Here is an 18,168-nt window from a genome sequence, read left to right on the forward strand (position 1 = left end):
GTAACAGCTATCTCTATTAAAGTTACATTTTTCTCTACTAAAGTTACACTCTCGGCTAAAATTACACTTTTTGTAGTTAGAATTACACTTTTTTCTGTTAGAATTACACTTTTTTCTGTTAAAATTACACTTTTCTTCATTAAAATTACACTTTTTTCTGTTAAAATTATATTTTTTTTTTTTACTAGAATAACATTTGTTTCGGCTAAAATTACACTTTTTGTTGTTAGAATTACACTTTTTTCTGTTAGAATTACACTTTTTTCTGTTAAAATTACACTTTTTGTTGTTAGAATTACACTTTTTGTTGTTAGAATTACACTTTTTGTTGTTAGAATTACACTTTTTTTCTATTAGAATTACACTTTTTTCTATTAAAATTACAGATTTTTCTATTAAAGTTACAGCTATCTCTATTAAAGTTACATTTTTCTCTACTAAAGTTACACTTATATCTATTAAAGTTACACTTTCAAGGACTATAGTTTTACTCTCAATGGACTCATGTTACATGTTTAATATGGACAAAAGTTACAGTCTCAATGGACTAAAGTTACACTCTCAATGGACTAAAGTTACACTTTTAATATGGACTAAAGATACACTCTCAATGGACTAAAAATACACTTTAATAGACTAAAATTACACTTTAATGCATTAAAATTACACTTTAATGGACTAAAATTACACTTTTAAAAGACTAAAGTTACACTTATAAGTCACTCAATTCACATTGAGTTGTGTTAAAATTGGAAAAATTCAAAATAATATTTGTCGAAAAAACTGAGTTACACTCGTAAAACGCAAAATATATTGTAAATTTGCTTCAAATTTTCAAATTTCAAAATAAAATCCGTCAAACCGCAATTTTTTTTGTTGAAATTACACTTTTTTCCGTTGAAATTACACTTTTAAAACAGTAAAAGTGTAGTAACATTTGTATAAAATTTCAGTCCAAAAAAAAAAATTATGCTCAAAATTTTTTTTTGTGTATAATTAATCCATTAGTGAATGTATAATTAAAGCTAGAGAGAGAAATTGGATTAATTAGTGTATAAGAAACTCATTAGTGTAAAGTATGCTTTTTTGCTTTCAATCTCAACCATCCTTAGTGGAAGATCTAAGGGATGTAGAGAGGACTTATGGACTCAAAGATTTAGGTGGACTCATAAGAACTTTACTCTCTCTCTCTCTCTCTCTCTCTCTATATATATATATATATATATATATATATATATATATATATAGAGGCAAGATCCGGTGAGTCCACCTATATTTTTGAGTCTCATGAGTCCACTTTATATATCACACGCTGTACACAAGAATATCACTTGTTAATTTTTAAACCAAACAATAAGCCTATCGTGAAAACACATTCTGGTGTTAGCCCACCGAGTTTGGATCATAATCAGGCTCGTTTTCCTGCCAGTCCTCCTCCCACTCTTGGTTTGTTGATCATTAGAGTATTTGACATTGGTGAAGACACTTGCAAAGATGGGAGATCAAAGGAGTTGCTATTATGCATAAGGAGGACAGATGCCATTGGGGGTGTTGAACACACTATATATGCTACTTAAATTAACTAAAGCCGCAACAAAGGTGGAATTAAATATAATCACAAATTGACCTTCCCGGTGAATGCATGTGAGATACCTTATAAAACAAAGGCCAAATCCGCTCGGCTAAGTACTAGATCAAGGTACAACCAATAAACTGAAACCAGAGACATTTGACAGGGACAACATGTTGCAAACCATGAATATGATCAAACATTAGAGGGGCATAAAAACCCAATTCCTTCTGAATCCTTTTCCTTTATTTATTAAGGAATTATAGAGTTAACAACGGGTTGGTTTCACATATAACAAACTATAAGACGGTCTTGCATAAGTTGTGGACCACAAATATGAAATAACAGGGCGATCAAATTAGAGCTACTAACATACTATAATCATCAATCAGCAAAGAGTCAAAAGCCATTCAACTGACAAATCAAACTCACCTACACTAATAATGTTGTTTTTGCTCCCTAGACTCATTGCCATCGGAATTTTGGTTCGGTCACACTTGCCCAATACTCTCGCAGCCTTGATATACATGTGTTGCATTCCAATGTCGACACGTTACCCCAAGATAGATCCATCCCGTTGACCTGGTCAACGCCGGCAGTGAGGTATCGTGAAAACACAACAAGTTATCAAACAATAAGTCCACTTTATATATCACATCTGGCTCTCAAATAGTGAGTATCGTGAAAACACAACAAATTTAAGCATAACTCAAATCAGCTTGCCCAGAAAAAATAAAGGGTGAGGGAAGTGGGGTTGGGAATGGGACGGGTCTAACACCAGAATGTCACATGAGTCTAACAATAGCAAATTCAGTTAACAAGTTCATATTCCCTTCTACACAGACAAAAATCAGAAAGTAGTGATCTTCACCAAGAGTTTCCTAAGGAGTAAATTTTGTGAAATAATGTTAAAAATTTAGACTAAAAATCATTACCGTTTACTGGAAATGCTGCTTTTAGTCATATTATTAACATCTATAAGTATTTCACAAGCATTTGTGGAGAAGGAAGTGTTAAGTAGACTAACCAAGACCTGATTATGCATGTGTATTGTATTAAGAGTTGGATCGTTCTTCAATTTCATTTACAGTATCCCCTCTCTGCTAACATATCCGCAAATCATACAAGAATGAGGGCAAGTGATCTCAAAACACGACGACTACTTTTGAGGCCATTTATCCATTCTTACCCAATAATATACAAAGTCCATTTCTATCTTTATTTTATGAATTTATACTTGTTAACAAATCATCTGGAGTCCTTGTTAACAAACTGGGTAAACGGGTGTTCAACAAACGGGTCGGTTCAATATCAGGTGGAGTTAGGTTCAGTGGTGTGATATTATATAGTATAACCCGTGATATTGTTTAGTACAACCAGTGATATTGTTTATTGTAAGGTGTGATATTATTTTGTATAACTTGTGATATTCTTTTATTGGACTCACAGACTAAGATACAATATCACATTATATACTAACAATATCACAGCTCACTAAAGACAAAAAAAAAAAAAAAAAAAACACTTTTTTTATCCATAAATTTTTTTATTCATAAAAAAAAATCGTGATATTTTTGTGTAGAGCGTGTGATACATAAGTGGACTCACAGACTCAAAAAGATAGGGTGACTCATGTGATCCTAATTTATATATATATATATATATATATATATATATATATATATATATATATATATATATATATATATATATATATATATATATATATATATACCTCCCATCCAAACCAAAGCAAAAATTCTGATTCTTTATCACACTTTGTTTATGACGCTTTTGTAACGCGCATATCTTTAGTTACACATTATTAAAAATTATAAAAATTTGATATTCTTATAAAGATTCATGATTTATAAATCAAACAAGATCTCACATGATTATATTTTATCTTATAGATTAAGAATAATATCAAAGATTCCCTACGACCATAAATAGTGCCAAAAAGAAACTGTAACCTTTGGTCTGGATGAGATGAAGTATTCGTAACCAAAACAATCGGGCCATACGTGATAGAGTTGTTTCCGTTTCTTTCCTTTGGAATATACCCACTAAATTGGACCGTTTCCCATACTAATCCCTTATATCCGTACTTCCTCTCTCTTTCGTCCCCTTCATAAATCCCGCAATTCCGTTTTAACTTTTTCCGTAAACTCTACGCTCGTCTTCATTTTCCCATACACCTCCTTTCCTTCTCTCCTTTTGCGGTGCTATAAAATTCACAAAAATAAAACTCGTCGGATTTACTCCTACAACATCATTTTATTTTCTTCAAAGTTTACTAATATTCCAACATATATTATTTTCAACTATAGCTTCCTTTAAGTTACCTTAAAGATTTCATATGATTTTCTTTCTATTTTCGTATTAAAAAATATCTTCCTTGTAATTAGTTTTACGCAAGTTTTGGGTGTTATTTATTATAACTAGTCGTTTAAGGTCAGCTTAGTAATATTATTTTCAAAATTATTTTGGCTGTCCAAAAAACTGTCGCAACTTTTATTATTCCGACAATCTCTCTTTCCCTATTTTTCTCTCCTCTGTATTTTTTTTTTCTTCTCCCTTTTTTTTTTTTTCTTCTTCTTTTCCTTTTTAATTTTTTTTGGAGTTTTAGGGAGAAAGCTAAGTCTCCCTCCCTAATCTCTTCATCCTTTATCTCTTTTCAATTCAATCTCCCCAATCTATCGTATCAATTAGTCAAAGAATAATAATAATAATAATCATGATGATTGAAAAAGGTTCAATGCATTCCAATCTTGATTCCTTCCTCAATTGCACAACCCCCATTATACCCTCTCAATTTCTCCCCAAGGTATTATTTTTTGATCAAATATGATCATGGTTTGATTTTATTTAAATTCTGGTATAAAACGGATTTACAGGAGACCTGACGGTTTTGTTTTGTTATTGTACAACGGCAGACAGAGATGAGGAAATTGAATAAGCTATGGCATCCATGGGAAAGAGAAAATGTGGAATATTTTAGGTTAAGTGATCTATGGAAGTCGTACGATGAATGGAGTGCATATGGTGCAGGTGTTCCTATACGTTTAAACGACGGTCACACACTTGTACAGTATTATGTTCCCTATCTTTCTGCCATCCAAATTTTCACCAGTACCCCTTCTCCTATTTTTATCAGGTCAAATCTTACATTTCTTACTTTATGATGATTTTATGATATTTTATTATATTTAGAAAAAAAATTATTGGGATTGGGTATTTTTTTAGTTGATCGTGTTTACTCATTAATATTATCTACTCTTGATTCATTCACCCTCTTAATTTTGTGTATTCTATCGAGGTGGTGAAATTACCCCTAGTGGACTAAAAATAGTTCGATTAGTTAACGATGTAAGATTACTTTTTAATTGATATGATTGATAAGGACTCGATCTCACCGAGTAAAACAGTCTTATTTTAGAATTTGTGAAATACTTTTGTTTAAAGAGGTTGCGAACAAATTTGAATAACTAAAAAGTTGACATGAAGTCGGAATAACGAAACTTGATCAACTTGAATAATATGGATTACGGAGTATGTCCTTTCTTTTGCGAGTTTTGTTCGATAAAAGATGAAACTTGATTAATAACGGTGTACTGAATTGGGGGTGTGTTATGATGGTGTTATAGGGAGGACATGGAAGTAGCAGATGGTGAGACTCGGGATTCGTACAGCGAGTCATATAGTGATGAAAGCGAAAGCGATAAATTGTCAAGGTGGGATGGGTGCTCGTCGGAAGACGGGGGATATGAGCAAGAATGTTTAAGGCAATTGAATGACAGGTTGGGATACCTTTATTGCCAATACTTTGAGAAATCAACACCATATGGGAGAGTTCCTTTTATGGACAAGGTAACTTCTAACTAATCCCTTTCAACTTACCCATCTTCAACACAATTATTCAATGAAATCGGAAACATACAAATTCTTATTAAAAAAAAATACATTGAGTCCAAACACTTGCATTCACATTTGACCTTTTCCGTTGAATTTGGAATTTATTTCAATTAGTGGTTTAGAGTGTTAAGCACTTTAGTAACTTATGATAAGCCACGCAGTCTGTCCTAATGTTTGTCCCTATTTGTTACTTCCTTAACACTATTTTGTGACCGGACTAATTTGTTATTATTGTAAAATTGCATGTTGTTTGTTTTTAATTTAGGATTTACAAGATGGAATACGTAAGGAGCTAAAATTAGCGGTTCTACATCTAAATATTCACTTCCGTTCAAATCCATCATTTCACGTTATTAGGTTTTGACAATATAAAAAATTATCAAAGAGCGAGAGAGAATGTCTGGAATTCGAATATATATAGTAGGTAAGTAGTACTTGATAAAGTTATTTAGCAAATACAATGGACTTATTCTATTGAATTAGGTATTTACTGCATTCGTCACAAACCAATTAGTGAGTGGTGTAAGGGATGAACCACATTAGTTACTATGATAATGAAAGAAAATCCTCCCTTTCATGTCACGAATCATTTCAACATGCTCAACTAAGTTTAAAGAATCATTTCAACATGCTCAACTAAGTTAAATGCTTAGGAAAGCTGAAGACGACAAGGATTTCTTTTTCTATGTTGAGAATAATTTTATTAATTGTTATGACACGTTTTAGAATTTAAGGATCTCTATTTTTGTGGTTCAAAACTTATCCATTTGTGTATAGATTCTAGTGGGAGACAATGCTAGCTACTTGTATTTATTGATGAGAATAAAAGATAAAACTTTAATATATACTCCCTATGTCTCGGTCAATTGTTGTCCTTTTGTTTTGGCACAAAGACCAAGGAAAGAGGAAGGGGTCAATTACTAAATGACAAGTGGAACAAAATGAGTGTCAATGAACAAATTGTTCATCAAGTTCATTCTTAAAATAAAAAGTACAACAACTCATCGAGACACCCAAATATGAAAAAGGATAACAAATGATCGGGACAGAGGGAGTATACGGTATAAATCCTGCTTATACATGGTTAAAATTTGATAGATTATGCTTTGATGCATGTGTGAAACAGATTTAGAATTGACATATTTCTTTGCTTATTAACATCAAATTTTGTCATCTTATCCAAGTACTGAAAAGTAGAAGGGTGCAAATAAATTATATTTCATATTTAAACAAAAATACAAATATTAGTATTATTCTTACGGGATTTCTAACGTATCTGGACATATTAAGCACTAAAATAAGCAAATCATATTATTATTCGTTCATGACAAATTGAAAGGTGAATCCTTGTTCCCATATTAATTAAATAGTTTTGAAAATATTAATTTGATTACTTAATATGTTTCTCATGTACATTTGTTAGAAAAACCGTTGTTCTTATACGTCTAGGATAATAAAGGAATTTGTAATTAGGGATTGTTAGATCTTTATATCATGATTTGTGTTATACAAATAACCAAACAAACAATGTTGTCATATGATTAGATAAATACAAGAATTTGTGACTGTCGTCAGCTTGTAACCTCTCACAGCCCCTCCCCCACTTGTCTTCCCACTTGCTCTTGTGACTTGTGACTTGTGAGATGTCTCTTTGAAGAAACGGATTTTGTCCGTCTTTAGTTAGAATTTGTGATCTTTCTATTGCTATATTTTTATGATTAGATAAATACAAGAAAATACTAATAATCAAACTTATGTGTCAGCTATCATAAATCCATACGTTTGGTGCTCCTCCATCTTATCTTTGTTTTATATGATCCATAAAATTTATCTAAACTTATTTGAAATTTTTGTAAACTTTTTGCGTGGAGGAAAAAAAAGTAATTGGGGTGGGAGAAAAAAAGAGTCAACTTAAAACAAGTGGAGTATGTCAATGTGTGTTAATCATCATTCATACATACATACATACATACATACAGGCTCCACACGGAGACTTCTTAACAAATCACAAAAAATCTACTTTCTTACTCATTGGCTCATTGCTGCTGTATTGTTGTGTGCATATGCAAATGTTGGTTCAACACTGCTCTACTGCTATGTTTAGTGGTCGTCTACAATCATTTATCAAAAATATTATTATTATCTTATTGAATATCAATAGTTAATACTCCGTATATGTATCATCTCGTGAATCATATCAACAAAATGCATTTTTAGAAGGGGTTTTTCTCTCATGTGTCCACTAGGCACATGTTAAGAAAATCAAAAATGGAAATAATTAATGCTATTGTCATGAAAAATTGAAATAAATAACCACATTTACCTTTTACCCATAAAAATAGCATTAACTATTTCCATTTTGGTTTTCTTAACATGTGCCTAGTGGGCACATGATAGAACAATAAAAATAGAATTTATTTTTGCTTACCATTTTACCTCTGTGAACAATAAATTTACGAGTATAATATTATCCATTTAACTTGTTTATAAAAATTAGGTTGTAATTTAATTAGTGGATTGGTGTGCCATTATTATATGCAGGCGTGTCACGAGATTGTTAGGTAACTATCATTCATGCCCAATTGGTTATTTTCGATAAGGTTTAATGCAGTGGGCACTTGTCTGAGGGTATTTTAAGAGGAATCTATCTAGTAGCAAAAAATAGCACTTGTCGTCTTATATTTTTTTTAAAATATTAAAAATTATCGATTTTTACTATTTTAAAATTCTTAATTATAAACCTTATTAATATAAGTATAAAATAATATGAGGAAAACTCATTATCCAAAATTTAATTCTTAGAATGGTCCCTATTAAATGAGGACTTTTGTTGGTGCCACTATTACTAGGAAAAGTAAGAGTAGTAGGAATGCAGGATATTCTCGTGGAAAATGTCGGTATTTCAGTTTGGTGGTGACCCATTTTATTAGAATACCTTGGGCAACTAATATGCTGGAATTACCATAACCTTTTTAAAATCTAGCCAAGATACAACGTTCAGTTTGATGGTGACACATAGTTAAATACGGAGTAATAAGATATGACGACAATGCTAACTTGTGGCAAAGTTCGTAAAATAATCGATTATAAATCCGGCTCACTAGACTAAGTATTTTCTTGAATATTTAAAATTCTCAATGACGACTTCATGTTCCTGAAATACCAAATTTTCCGTAATTCATTAGAGTTTTGACTCATTCTCGATAATTTTGTTTTCAGATCAGTGAATTAGCTCGAAGACATCCTGGACTAATGTCATTAAAGAGCGTTGATCTTTCACCAGCCAGTTGGATGGCAGTTGCCTGGTACTTCTCTCAATTGGACGAACTAATTTTCTTATTACGCGTAATGTCACATGTATATCGCCAAATCAAGTTTTTAACGGGTTAATTGTAAAAAAAAAAAAAAAAAAAAAATGTATCCACAGTCCATACAACACGAAAAATATAACCATGATAATGAGAGAATAGCATGTTAAATTTCTCAAGAGTTGTCATTTTCTTCCAAATCAATTCAAGTTTCCGCATCGTTGATAATAAATGTGAACTTTCGGGCCTATATTTACATCACAAATTCTCATTATAGACGGACACTATCCGTCTATACGTATAGACGGATACCATTTCTCCTCACAAAATACCCATTTGCCATAAAGTGGGAAGCACATGGGGAGTGCCCCACCTTGTCCCCCTACCCATTTTATTAGAGGTCTTTACCCGTCTATACGCCCCACCCGTCTATACCAAGACCTATTGTATTTACATTTGACATTTGTGCATGGTGTCACGTTTTTGGTTACTTAATAATGTCATGTGTGGGGGCAATGTTGTCTGAATAATGCAGATCGATCAATATTAGTTACATACGATCTTGATTATGATGCGTTAATCAATTATTCGCAGGTATCCAATTTATCACATTCCCATGGGAAGAACCGTAAAGGAGTTGTCTACATGCTTCCTCACTTATCACACTCTTTCGTCTTCCTTTCAAGGTACATAGTTCTATTACACTCTTACGCATTGGTGGAGCCGGGGGCTAGCAGGAGCGTTTGCCTCCACTGAGATTTGAAAATTCCAATTTTTTAGTTAAATATTTGAATTTGTTCAAGGTTACCTTATACTATTACCAGTTTGCCCTCGCTGACTTAAAATTCTTGCTCCGCCACCGCTTACGCTAATGCTTAAATGACAATAGTATTGATTGACTGAGATAATTATTGCAAAATCAGATGTAATTATCCAACTTATCCATCGAAAATTAACACTTATAGGGTTATTTAGATGGTAATTACATAAAACGTCTTGCATATTATCGATCGGTCATTTTAACCTTTAAGCCAATCAACCGTCGACCGTTATTTATAATTGCTTATAAGAATTTCATGTTTGCTCATGTGATGGTACAAACTCTAGTAAATGTGACGTGTTATTGATTCTCCTAAAAGTATTACGGAGTATAAAATTAGTCCCTAGGAGGATGAATTTTTTTTTTATGAAACTGTGTTAAGTTAGAATTGGTTTCTATCCCTATATGTATGTGATGAGAATCAACTCACTAGTGAAATCTATGTTCTTTTACAATGTATATAAATGTAATATAATTGGTATTCTATTCTTGCTCACAAACAACGTGCTCAAATCTTGTTAACATCTTTGACATTATCTAGATATGGACCACGACGACGACATGGTGAACATTGAGTGGATCAAGAAGAGAAAGGAAGGGGAGAGTGTAACACTTCCTGCCTTTGGCCTGGCCACTTACAAAATGCAAGGAATCTTGTGGGCCTCGGGTCGAGGTGGCCGGGACCAAGGTCGCCTTGGGTCACTTTGGAGTGTTGCAGACTCATGGCTAAAGCAATTGAGGGTCAAACACCATGATTTTAGTTTCTTCACCGGGATTCAACGGGGGTGAAATCATTTAGAGATGTTCGCTAATGTTTTAACCCAAAAGAAATTTCGGCCCCACTCTTTATGAAAACGGATTTGGTTAACAACGAGCAATTTATCTAACAAATAGAGAGGCTTGGGTGAACTAAAAATATAATCTCTTTAGTTGATACGTAATTGTCGGGGAGTCTTGATGTAATTTTATGTTGGTTAGGGACTTTGTAGTTGGTTTGTTCCACAATGTCAAAAGAGGTGACAATCCACTGGAGAAAAGGCAAAAAACTATGTACTTTGTTCGAGTTTCTGAACTTCATGGGTTTATGCCATTCTGGTGTACATTTAGTTTCATTTTATAATGAAAGAGTAGAAAATCCATATGAGATGTAGGAAGGTGCTTTTTCAAGGACTTATGAATTATATGATGGCTTGTGTTTAGCACAAATTCTTGTTTTAGATTGACCATTTTTATCTTTTTAAAAGATAGAAATTTGTGACCATTTTATAGTCAACTATAACCATAATGGTACAGCTAGTGTGATATCCCGTATTTTATTACCTTGGTCAAAGGCTAGTCAACGGTAAATGGGTAAATACATTTTATAAAATTATATTATATTATATTTATACGAGTTATGTTTGAGACGGAATAATAAAATAATAAATAATAAATAATAATAATAATAATAATAATAATAATAATAATAATAATAATAATAATAATACGCATACATATATGTATATATACACCTACCTTAGAGCACTCACAATAGAGAGGATTGCGAAATCCTTTTAACCCTCTCTCTCTTCTAAGAGGACATCCTCTCTATTGTAAGGCATATATGTCCTCTTAGCAAGAGGAAGATGATTACTTCCTCTACTTTTAGAGGAAAGTAAACATTGACCCTAGTACCCACTAACCAATCATTATTTGCTATGTGTCTAATAATTTCTTTATTTATTAAGTATGAGATTATAAGTAAGATTAACAATTTAGGAGGATCCTCTCTATTGTGGTAAAAAAACTAGAGGAGATAAAGGAACAGGATGATAATAATGAAAAATAAGGTAAATAAAAACATATTGAGGTGTCATAAAAATAGAGGGTGAATGAAAATATAAGAGGAAGGTAACGTCCTCTCTATTGTGGGTGCTCATACTCCCCCCAATCCGCTATTTTCTTTCCCTTTGATGTGGGCACAAGGATTAAGGGTGTAAGTATTATATTGATAAAGGACATATATGTGGGGTTTGGTAATAGGAGAGATGGATAAATAATTAGGAATTAAATATTGAATTATGGGCCACAAACATTAGAGTAAGGAATAAAGTAGGAGTAAAAGAGTTTGGTGAAGTTTGGTAATAGGAGAGATGAATGAATAAAATAAGAATAAAAGTTACCAAAAGTAGAAAGAGGGAAGAAAACCTGAATTATCCGTTTTAGGAAATAGGGAAGAATATAGAGAATTGGAGAGAGTATACTCCACCCTACCCCTTATCCACTCACCTTATCCACCCAGCTTATCCATTCACAATCACAACAAAATCCACCACACTTCTAAAGAGAGAAAAAAGAGAAAGAGAGATTAGAAGATTGAAGGGAGATTTGTCCCTCCGCCTCGAGATCGTAAGGTAAGACCGCCTTATACTAGTTTATATATTAATTAATTAATACCGTTGACCCCCCTCGACCTTGACCTGTCTCTGACCGTCCTTGACCACCCCTTAGACCACCTCGGGTTTGACCGAGAGATCTAGGGCTTATTGTTGTTGTTTGTGACTCAGTTTTGGGTTGGGTTTTAACCCACATTCGTGGCTTGGCCTGGGAGGGTGTTGGGCGGTTGTTGTCGTGGGTTTAGTGGAGGCTATGGTGGAGGTCGTGGGTGATGGGTTAGGTGTCAGTAAGGGGCTGTTTACACGGGTTTTTCAGTGGCTACACGGGTTGTGTTGGTGTTTGTTGTGTCATGTGTTGTTGTCGGTTGGGATGGTGTTTGGTGGTGGCTCGGGTGGCGGTGCTGGGTAGTGGCGACAAGCCGTGACCACCGTGGTGGTGATGGCCCACGGTGGCGGCTGTTTTGGTTGATGAGTCATATTTATATTTTATATACATTTATATGCCTCCTCTTAGTTACTTTTGGTACGGTTTTCGTGCTAAATTACATTGTTTATATGTCATTTATATTAGAATGTTGTTACTTCCGCTGTTTGGTATTTAATGCAGGAATGATACATTTATGGAGCAAAAGAATGAAATGTAGCACCGCGGAGATGACATGAAGGAATACACGAAGCATGACACGGAAATCTAGAAGAATAAAGGAAGAGAATTGAAGAGGATTAGACGAACAAAGGAGTTGAGACGAGAAATACTCGATCAAGTACACAAGGACTTGATCGAGTGGGTGTGTACTCGATCGAGTTCCCAATGACTCGATCGAGTATACCACGATATGATGACTTCCGCGAAATTTCTTAAAGTCGGTTTATGTTTTCAATAAATACCTAATTAGTGCCCTATTATAATTTACGTCTTATTTTACCCTAAAAACTCCTAGAATACTTTAGATTCAATTTATTTACGTATTGCTTCCTGATCTATACTCCCTTAACACGGTACTAATCTTTCTCTAGTTATTGATTAATTCAAAGTTCTTATTATTACAATTGTTTTATTATTGTTCATCTTATCATGTTTTTAATTATACTTTGTTCTACCGTTATTGATGTTGTTAATATTAATATGAGAACTAATTTCATAATCTAGGGTGAATGGGAATCTAGATTGTTAGAAGGGGGTAATTAATGAATTGTTAGTTAAATTGCTTCTATGTTGTTGTTCAGTTGATTGTTTTGAATCTAGTTGATTAGTTTCTGTAGGATTTGTTCCGGGTGTAATTCCAGAGCAGTATTGTTTACCACGTAAGCTTGGTGAATGGATGTCCTTCCTTGCTTTGACTCTAATTGTTCCGGGTGTAATTCCAGAGCAGTATTGTTTAGCACGTAAGCTTGGTGAATGGATGTCCTTCCTTGCTTTGACTCTTCCTCTCGGTCTCTCCTGAAACGATGAACAAACTGAGGGCTCGGCTTTGCACCGAGCGTACTCACTCCGACGCTCAAGTCAGTGAACTTAAAGAGATAAGTTGTGTGTTACTTGGCGAAGAATATATTGTAGAGAGATAAGGAAGATATTACCAGATTATGAGGTGTTTAGGTTATATTTTTTGGATCCTTTCCTCAATGAGGGTTGAGGAGTATTTATAGACTTTCACCTTTTGTCACGTAGTGGCCAAGTGGCCAAGTGGCTAGCAGGTGGAAAGACTGTTCTACCCTCGGCCGAGGGACCCATGGCAGGCCGGCGGGCCCTGTTGACTCCATGCCGAGGAGTCTTGGATATGAGTACGCGGATATGTGTCCCGGCTGGCTACTTGTCCTAGCCGGGACCCAAGTGACAGGCCGACAGGATGCGTCGGCTAGGCTGTCCAAGGTGTTGACTTTGCTTTGGATATCTTTGACCTTGCTCAATATGTTGACTCGGTCAGCGGGTGCAGAATATGCCCCATCAATTTGCCCCCAGCGTAGTCTATGCCGTGGTATGGACCTTCGATGAGTGTTGAGCGTATTCTGCGCAAGTATAAGTTTCTGCCCCGGCTTCTTCTACCTCGGCTTGGTTCTGCTTAGGCCGTACCGTATCCCCCCTCCACATGGAGGTGTAAAGGGCATCAAATGTGGAAAAGATAATGGCGCTGGCCGAGACCGAGGTTGTGAGTGCCGTGTGCTTTTGATTGCCCCCAGCCGGTGCTGCCAAGCTTGGTTGAATCAGCGGGCCGTTTGGCAAGTAGATACCAAGGAGCGTGTTGAAGAAGATACGTCGATTGGCATTCCGCCAAGTAGCGTGTCAAAGAAGATTGGTAACTGTTGTGACGATTGACATTCCGTGGCTGCATGCTTGACACGTGTCTCCGTGTTGATTGGTTGACGTTTCATGGGCTTTGCCCTGATTGGTCGGATTGAGTGGGCTTTGCCCTATAAATAGGGCAGTTAGCCCCTGAATTTGGCCTTCCAAATTCATTTTCTCAAAAAATTTTCTTCTTCTCGCTTGGTTTTCTTTGACGAAACTTCTCTCTAGTCTTTGAAGCGTTACTCGGCGTAACACTCTTCCCAAGGTAAACAAACAAATTTTCCAACTTTTAATTGTTAAGTTTTTGTTGTGAACATGTCTTCTGCTGATGCCGGACCTAGTAATCCTGCGCCGGGGGGTTCCCCGTCGCGCCTTGATGAAGAGGAGGCACTGGCCGCCATCCCGATAAGGTCCGGGGGCCCTAGGTCTCCTTCTCCCGAGGTTGACGATCAGTATTTGGGGGATTTCTCGGATGATGATGATGGTGATGATGAGGAAATGACTCATCCTGATGAGGAGAGGCCGTATATCTTGGATCACGGCGACGCCTGTAAGATCGGTCCTGATCGTGTTTGGACCAACAAGTTCGCCAGTTGTTCTGGTTCTGAATTTTTCGAACATCATTTCTCCTTTGGCAGGGAGTATAAGATTGTTATTCCTAGAGAGGGTCAGGCCATCTGTTGCCCTCCCCCGGGTTGCATCAGCGTATACATCAGACACCTGGATTATGGGCTCCGGTTTCCTCTGAATGGATACGATATGGCCATAATTAAAGCCATGAACGTCGCCGTGGCCCAACTGCATCCGTTGGCCATTAGGACTATAGTTGGCTTTGTGTGGCTCTGTCTCTTTAAAAAGGAGGCCCCGACGGTTAATTTATTCCGCCGGCTTCATCACCTTAGGCCGTCAGCCCCCGGTCGCACGGGGTGGTACAACGTGCAGACGGAGCCGGGCTACGTTACCGTATCCAAAATCACATCTTGTAAGGACTGGAAGGGACGGTGGGTATACGTCGAGGTGCCGGATGACTATCCGTTGCCCCGGTCCTTCCAACACCGCGTCAATTTGCGGTGCGAGAGTAAGGGGGAGCATGACAAATGGGTCTCCCGGAGTAAGCTAAAGATGGACGCCAGCAGGGTCCATCTAAATGAGGACGAAAAACGGGCAATGAAGCTGTTCGAGGCTGAGAAGAATGGGATGCCCAAGGGATGGATGCCCCCGACGCAGATCATTCTTCAAGATGAGCTGCTCTGCCACGTCGGCCTCATACCGGCCCTCGAACGGGGTGAGTGGGGTCGGTGTGAGGCCCATCTCTGCTTTTAATGATTCTGTCTTTGAACTTTGATTTATTTCTTCTACTTAATCCTTGCTTCGTTTCCTTTGCAGACTGTTTTGGCCCGGATCTGTCTGAAGATATCCTTAGGAGAATGGGACTTGATAAGGACAAGCAAGTTGTTGATTTGCATCCTAAGGCCCAGACCCGTGATCGCAGACCGGCGCCAAACGACCTCATGGATCAGCAGCTGAAGGCATTGGATGTGACGGCGGCCCAGGCGAAGGTTGCCAGTAAAGTGCCGCGCCGAACGCGAAAAGCAACGTCTTCGGCGACGACGGCGTCAACTTCAATTCAGCCTCCAATCCTGCGAAGACAAAAGGAGACGGTGGTGGTCGTCGATATTACTGATGAGGAGGTCGACGTGGCAGAGGAATCTCCTCTCTTTCGTAAGAGAAAAGAGATCGCTACGCCACTGCCATTGCCGCTTTCTTCGCTGCTCTTTCGTCATATCGCTACCGAGGCCGAAAGAAATGGGTCCTCCGGCCAAGAAGGCCAAGCCTGTACGATCTAACTCGTGGCTCGGACTTAGCCGGTTCATTAGGCGTTCCTGATGACAGGCTCTCTGGTATGTCCATGAATGTTGACATGGATGCTTTGATTGAATTTTTTGTAGATCAACCGCCGCCGTCTACCGGTCCTACTGAACGGCGTGCTGAGAAGCGACCTGCGCAGACAGGTGGTAAAGATGCCACCGTCGTCTCCTCCTTCCTGAAGCCTACCCCCGCCCAGATTAGGTCGGAGGGCTTAAGTTTGTCCAGGATGCTGGCGAAGTGGGCTGATGTGGCCGGTGCTCATATTATGGAGCAAGAAAAGGTCGTGGCCGAAGCTGCCCCACAACTTGAGCGGCTCAGGCTTGAGCTCGATGCTGCGAAGAAGGAAGCCGAGAGGGCCAAGGTCGAGGCTGAAAAGGCGGTCCTTGCCGAGCGAAAACTTAGGGAGGACGCTGAAAAGGCGGTCCTTGCTGAGAGAGCTAGGATTGAGGCCGCGGAGGCTGATGCCGCTAAGCGGCTGGAGGAGCGTGACCACCTCCAGGCTGTCGTCGACTTCACTGCCAAGAAGAGGGACGAGTGGAAGTCCATGTTTAAGGCCCAGGGGAAGGTGCTTCGGAATATGAAGGCTATCATCGCCCAGAGGGAGTTGGACATTGAGACGCTCCAAAGCGTCATTCTTCCTAACATGTGCGCCCAATACCGGGACCTGGCCGAAGAAGCCGCCAGGGAAGTGATCGGGGAGCTCTTTACTGATGGCTCCTTTCCGTGGCAAAGATTTGACGAGCTGTTTGATGATAAGCTCGATGCTAAGGCGAAGGCCGCGGAGGAGAAGGCTGCGGAGGAGGCAAGGGTGAAGAAGGAGGAAGAGGAGGCCGCAGAGAAGGCGGCCAATGCTGAAAAGGCGAAAGCGGCCAAGGAGGAAGCTGAGAGGGCTAGGGCAGCTGAAGCTGAAGCTGCCAAGTCAGCTTCTGAGTCGCCCATCAAAGATGATGTCGCGATGTCGCCGGTGACGAGCAAAGAACAGCATAGGGAGACGGGCGGTTGTCACCGTTCACCCGATCTCGGATAGCTTCACTGTCGGGGCCAATTATTAAGCCTTTCCTCCCTGCCATGTTTTGGCGCTTCAAATGATATGTCTGTAACCTTTTGCTCTTCTTTTCCTTGTTTTTTTGTAAAACTTTGGTAGGTTGTGTTTTGGCTTATCCCTATGGGGACGGCCGTCGTCTGTATTCTCCTTACCTGTAATCATTTTCAATAAAGCTTGTTTATTGGCCCTCGGCTTGGCCGGGGTTCTGATCACAATCCTTCACTTGTCTTCTTACGTTATTAATTGAGCGCTTTTTCGTTTTTACCTTCGGCCTGGCCGAGGCAGTTAGAATGCGTATCTCAACTGTGCTTAACGTTTTTTTTTTTTTTTAAACATGTTGGCATGTTGGTCGCTTCCTCTTTCACTCTCGGTCTGGCCGAGGCGTTCGATTTGCGCTTCCCAACCGCCGCTGTGAACATGTTAGCGTATCGACCGTTGTGTCCCCGCCAGCCTTCGGTTGGCCGAGGCGGCTAGAGGTTACGGCTCGACAGCGTTCAGATATCAGAGACATATTGATCGCTTCCTCTGCCAGGCCTTCGGTTGACCGAGGCGGCTAGAATTGCGTCTCAACTGTTTATACGTTCCTAAGGCATGTTGGTCGCTTTCATGAGTATCAATCGCTACTGGTAGTGATCGCTAGTGGCGTCTACTTCTTGGGGTGGTTGCCCGGCTTGGGCCGTGGCGTCTACCTCGATATGACTACGGAGGGGATAAACACTTTGATGGAAAACTTGGATGATTCTTCATTAGATATAAACACGCGTTGGGGTGCCAACAATTGTTTTGGACACCTCCGCCGCTATACAAAGTATTTCCGAGGTTGCCGGTGTTCCAATGGCTCATCAAAGGCACACCCTCCATGTCCGGCACCGGTATGTACCGGCCTCATTTCTTCAACAACTTTGTAGGGACCCTCCCAGTTGGCCGTCAATTTACCATGAATGCTTCCTTTGTTGGTGGCGGCCGACTTTCTTAGGACTAG

General features: G+C 38.1%; 1 protein-coding gene across 1 annotated transcript; it reads left to right on the forward strand.

Moving 5' to 3' along the window:
- The first annotated feature begins 3,733 nt into the window (after positions 1 to 3,733).
- Positions 3,734 to 10,819, forward strand: LOC141640160 (uncharacterized). Its single transcript, XM_074449047.1, has 6 exons — positions 3,734 to 4,397; positions 4,507 to 4,727; positions 5,218 to 5,440; positions 8,705 to 8,790; positions 9,388 to 9,479; positions 10,155 to 10,819. Exons 1-6 carry the CDS (start codon positions 4,308 to 4,310, stop codon positions 10,400 to 10,402), a joined length of 960 nt encoding a protein of 319 aa, XP_074305148.1. The 5' UTR covers positions 3,734 to 4,307; the 3' UTR covers positions 10,403 to 10,819.
- Positions 10,820 to 18,168: the final 7,349 nt, after the last annotated feature.

Source organism: Silene latifolia, unplaced genomic scaffold, assembly GCF_048544455.1.
Source record: "Silene latifolia isolate original U9 population unplaced genomic scaffold, ASM4854445v1 scaffold_73, whole genome shotgun sequence".
NCBI lineage: Eukaryota > Viridiplantae > Streptophyta > Magnoliopsida > Caryophyllales > Caryophyllaceae > Silene > Silene latifolia.

What these genes read in the sequence shown, in the direction of transcription:
- LOC141640160 (XM_074449047.1), top strand. Translation starts at nt 4,308, where the DNA reads ATGATGATTGAAAAAGGTTCAATGCATTCCAATCTTGATTCCTTCCTC. An exon ending in CCTTCTCCTATTTTTATCAG is followed by an intron (nt 4,728 to 5,217) that starts GTCAAATCTTAC and finishes ATGGTGTTATAG; the next exon opens with GGAGGACATGGAAGTAGCAG. An exon ending in GAGTTCCTTTTATGGACAAG is followed by an intron (nt 5,441 to 8,704) that starts GTAACTTCTAAC and finishes TTTTGTTTTCAG; the next exon opens with ATCAGTGAATTAGCTCGAAG.